This window comes from Quercus robur, chromosome 1 (assembly GCF_932294415.1).
Source record: "Quercus robur chromosome 1, dhQueRobu3.1, whole genome shotgun sequence".
Lineage (NCBI taxonomy): Eukaryota > Viridiplantae > Streptophyta > Magnoliopsida > Fagales > Fagaceae > Quercus > Quercus robur.
Window position 1 is genome coordinate 25,673,833 of NC_065534.1, and position 2,401 is coordinate 25,676,233.

At 47.5% G+C, this 2,401-nt stretch overlaps 1 protein-coding gene across 1 annotated transcript; it reads right to left on the reverse strand.

Moving 5' to 3' along the window:
- Nucleotides 1-282: 282 nt before the first annotated feature.
- LOC126692451 (uncharacterized) lies at nucleotides 283-2,126 on the reverse strand. The gene is made up of 2 exons (XM_050388101.1): nucleotides 1,188-2,126; nucleotides 283-1,077 (listed from the first exon to the last, which is right to left on the reverse strand). Exons 1-2 carry the CDS (start codon nucleotides 2,124-2,126, stop codon nucleotides 283-285), a joined length of 1,734 nt encoding a protein of 577 aa, XP_050244058.1.
- Nucleotides 2,127-2,401: the final 275 nt, after the last annotated feature.

Below are 2,401 nucleotides of genomic sequence, written 5' to 3' on the forward strand. Positions count from 1 at the left end.
CGGGTGCCGGGGTGGCTGCTTCTTTGGAATAGAAGATGGGTTAACGTTTAGGTAGTGACAAATGAGATTAGGGTCAACCCCCGGGGCATCGTAGGCGTCCCATGCGAATACGTCAACATTCCTTCTCAGAAACCCAATTAGTTCCCCTTTTTGTTGGAGAGGCAATTTCGAGCTGACTTGGAAGAATCTTTCTGGATTATTATCAACAGCAACCCTTTCTAAACTTTCACATTTTATCTCCTCGGCTAATTCACCGACTGGTGCTACCGAGGTGGTTGATTGCTATAAATCCTTTTTCACAGACGCCGAGGATTCTGCACTGGATTGGCGTGAGATGGCGGCCACCATGCATTGCCTAGCCATGACTTGATTTCCCCCAATCTCTTCCACTTGGCCCCCCGACGAGTATTTTACCTTCTGGTGAAGTGTAGAAGAAATGGCTCCCAGGGCGTGGAGCCAAGGTCTGGCTACTATGGCCGTGTAGGGTGAGTAGGCGTCGACCATGATAAAATCCACCTCCACCACCTCTGATCTGGTCTGTATGGGAAATTTGATCTGCCCTTTTGGTATGACAGTCTTCCCTTCGAAACTTATAAAAGGAGAGTCATAAGTCGTTAAGTCCTCGAGCTTTAGGTTCAGCCCCTTGTAAAGATCAAGGTACATCACTTCCACAGCACTGCCCGGGTCTACCAGTACTCTCTTCACGTCGAATCCTCCAATCCTTAGCGTAACTACCAAAGCATCGTCATGAGGTTGGATAGTTCCCATCTTATCCTCGTCCAAGAACCCCAGAACAGGTGAGTTTCCCTTTTTGGATCTTTTGGGCTCCTTCTCACCATCCTCGGTGGAGAGCCGAGCCACAGACAGCACCCTGGAGGAAAAGAGTCGGTCCTCCCCGGAGCGGCGATGATGACGTGTATCATCCCCATGGGAGGTCTCAAAGATACGTCTCTCCGGGGCTCTTGAAATGCCTGGCCCAGATGACCACTGGAGGGGTGTAAGAGGTGGCGTAATTTTCCTTCTCGGACTAACTGATCTAGGTGATTCCATAGATTCCTGCAATCCTCCGTGGTATGCCTGTGGTCTTGATGATAATGACAATACAGGTTCTGGTTGCGCTTTAAGAAGTCTCCGGCCATTTTACTTGGCCATTTGAAGAAATGCTTATTTTTGACTTTCTCTAGAACCTGTTGCACCGACTCTCTAAATACGGCATTAACCGCTTGCATGTTGGTTTGTCCAGCCTGTCTCGAAAAATCCCTTCTCGACTGGTTACTGTTATATCGTTCCGTCCTGTAATCATTCCCTTTGGGGGGGATGATCTTCTCCTTTCCTTTCCCTTGTAGCTGGTCCTCTTCCACTCTTTTGTATTTCTTAATCCTGTCCATCAGTTGGTGAACGCTGGTGACGGGTTTACCAGTTAGAGACTTCCTTAAACCGTGCTCAGTGGGGAGACCACTTTTGAACGTGTTGATGGCGACGTCATCGTGGTTTTCATCCATCTTGTTGTATATCTCCCAATACCTATCCGAATACGCCTTTAAGGTTTCCCTTTTGTGCATAAATAATGATAATAACGAACTTAGGGGCCGAGGGACCCTGCTATTCGTAATAAAGCGAGAGCAAAAAACTTGAGTGAGTTGCTTATAGAAATCTATGGAGTTCGTCTTCAAGTTGTTGAACCATCTCATCGCCACGGGTCCTAGGCTGGACGGAAAAACTTTGCACATCAGAGCCTCATTTTGAGAATGGATAGCCATTCTTTGGTTAAACTGACTCACATGCTCCACAGGGTCTGTTCGACCGTTGTAAATGGTAAACGTAGGTTGATGGAAACGTCGTGGTAGTTTAGCCCCTTTTATCCTATGCGCAAATGGTGATCTGGAGATCTGATCCAGTGTTTTGTTCATAGCATCATTACCTAAACCCTTACTAGATGGGCTCTTATGTCTCTGTTCAGGGCGCTGCTCCTTTTCATAGGAAAATGTTTCATTTGGGGGAGTTCTTGATCTCCGCCTGTAACTGACGTCCTCTTCCTCATTAGAGGATGTGTCTGAGTTGGAAGGGGACCGCCTTTGCTGTGCACGGCGCAACTTCTTTTTCAAGTCGTCTATCTCTCGCTGCATGGCCTGATAGTTGTTTCACCTTTGGGATATGCGACTGCCTACTTGGGAGTGGCTTTGGCTCATCTAAGTAGTATATACGCTTCCCTCTCAATTCCTTCCATTGCCTAGATTTGGCTCAGGGTTAGGAGGATTATTTTGCTATTGAGGCCCAATAGGTTATGTCTGCTCAGGGTCAGCTTGGCGTGGATTTTCTTGGTGTGGACCTGATCCTGCCATGCTCAACCGTCGTACTTACTAACACTCAAGTTCTTTCCCACAGACGGTGCCAATTGTAC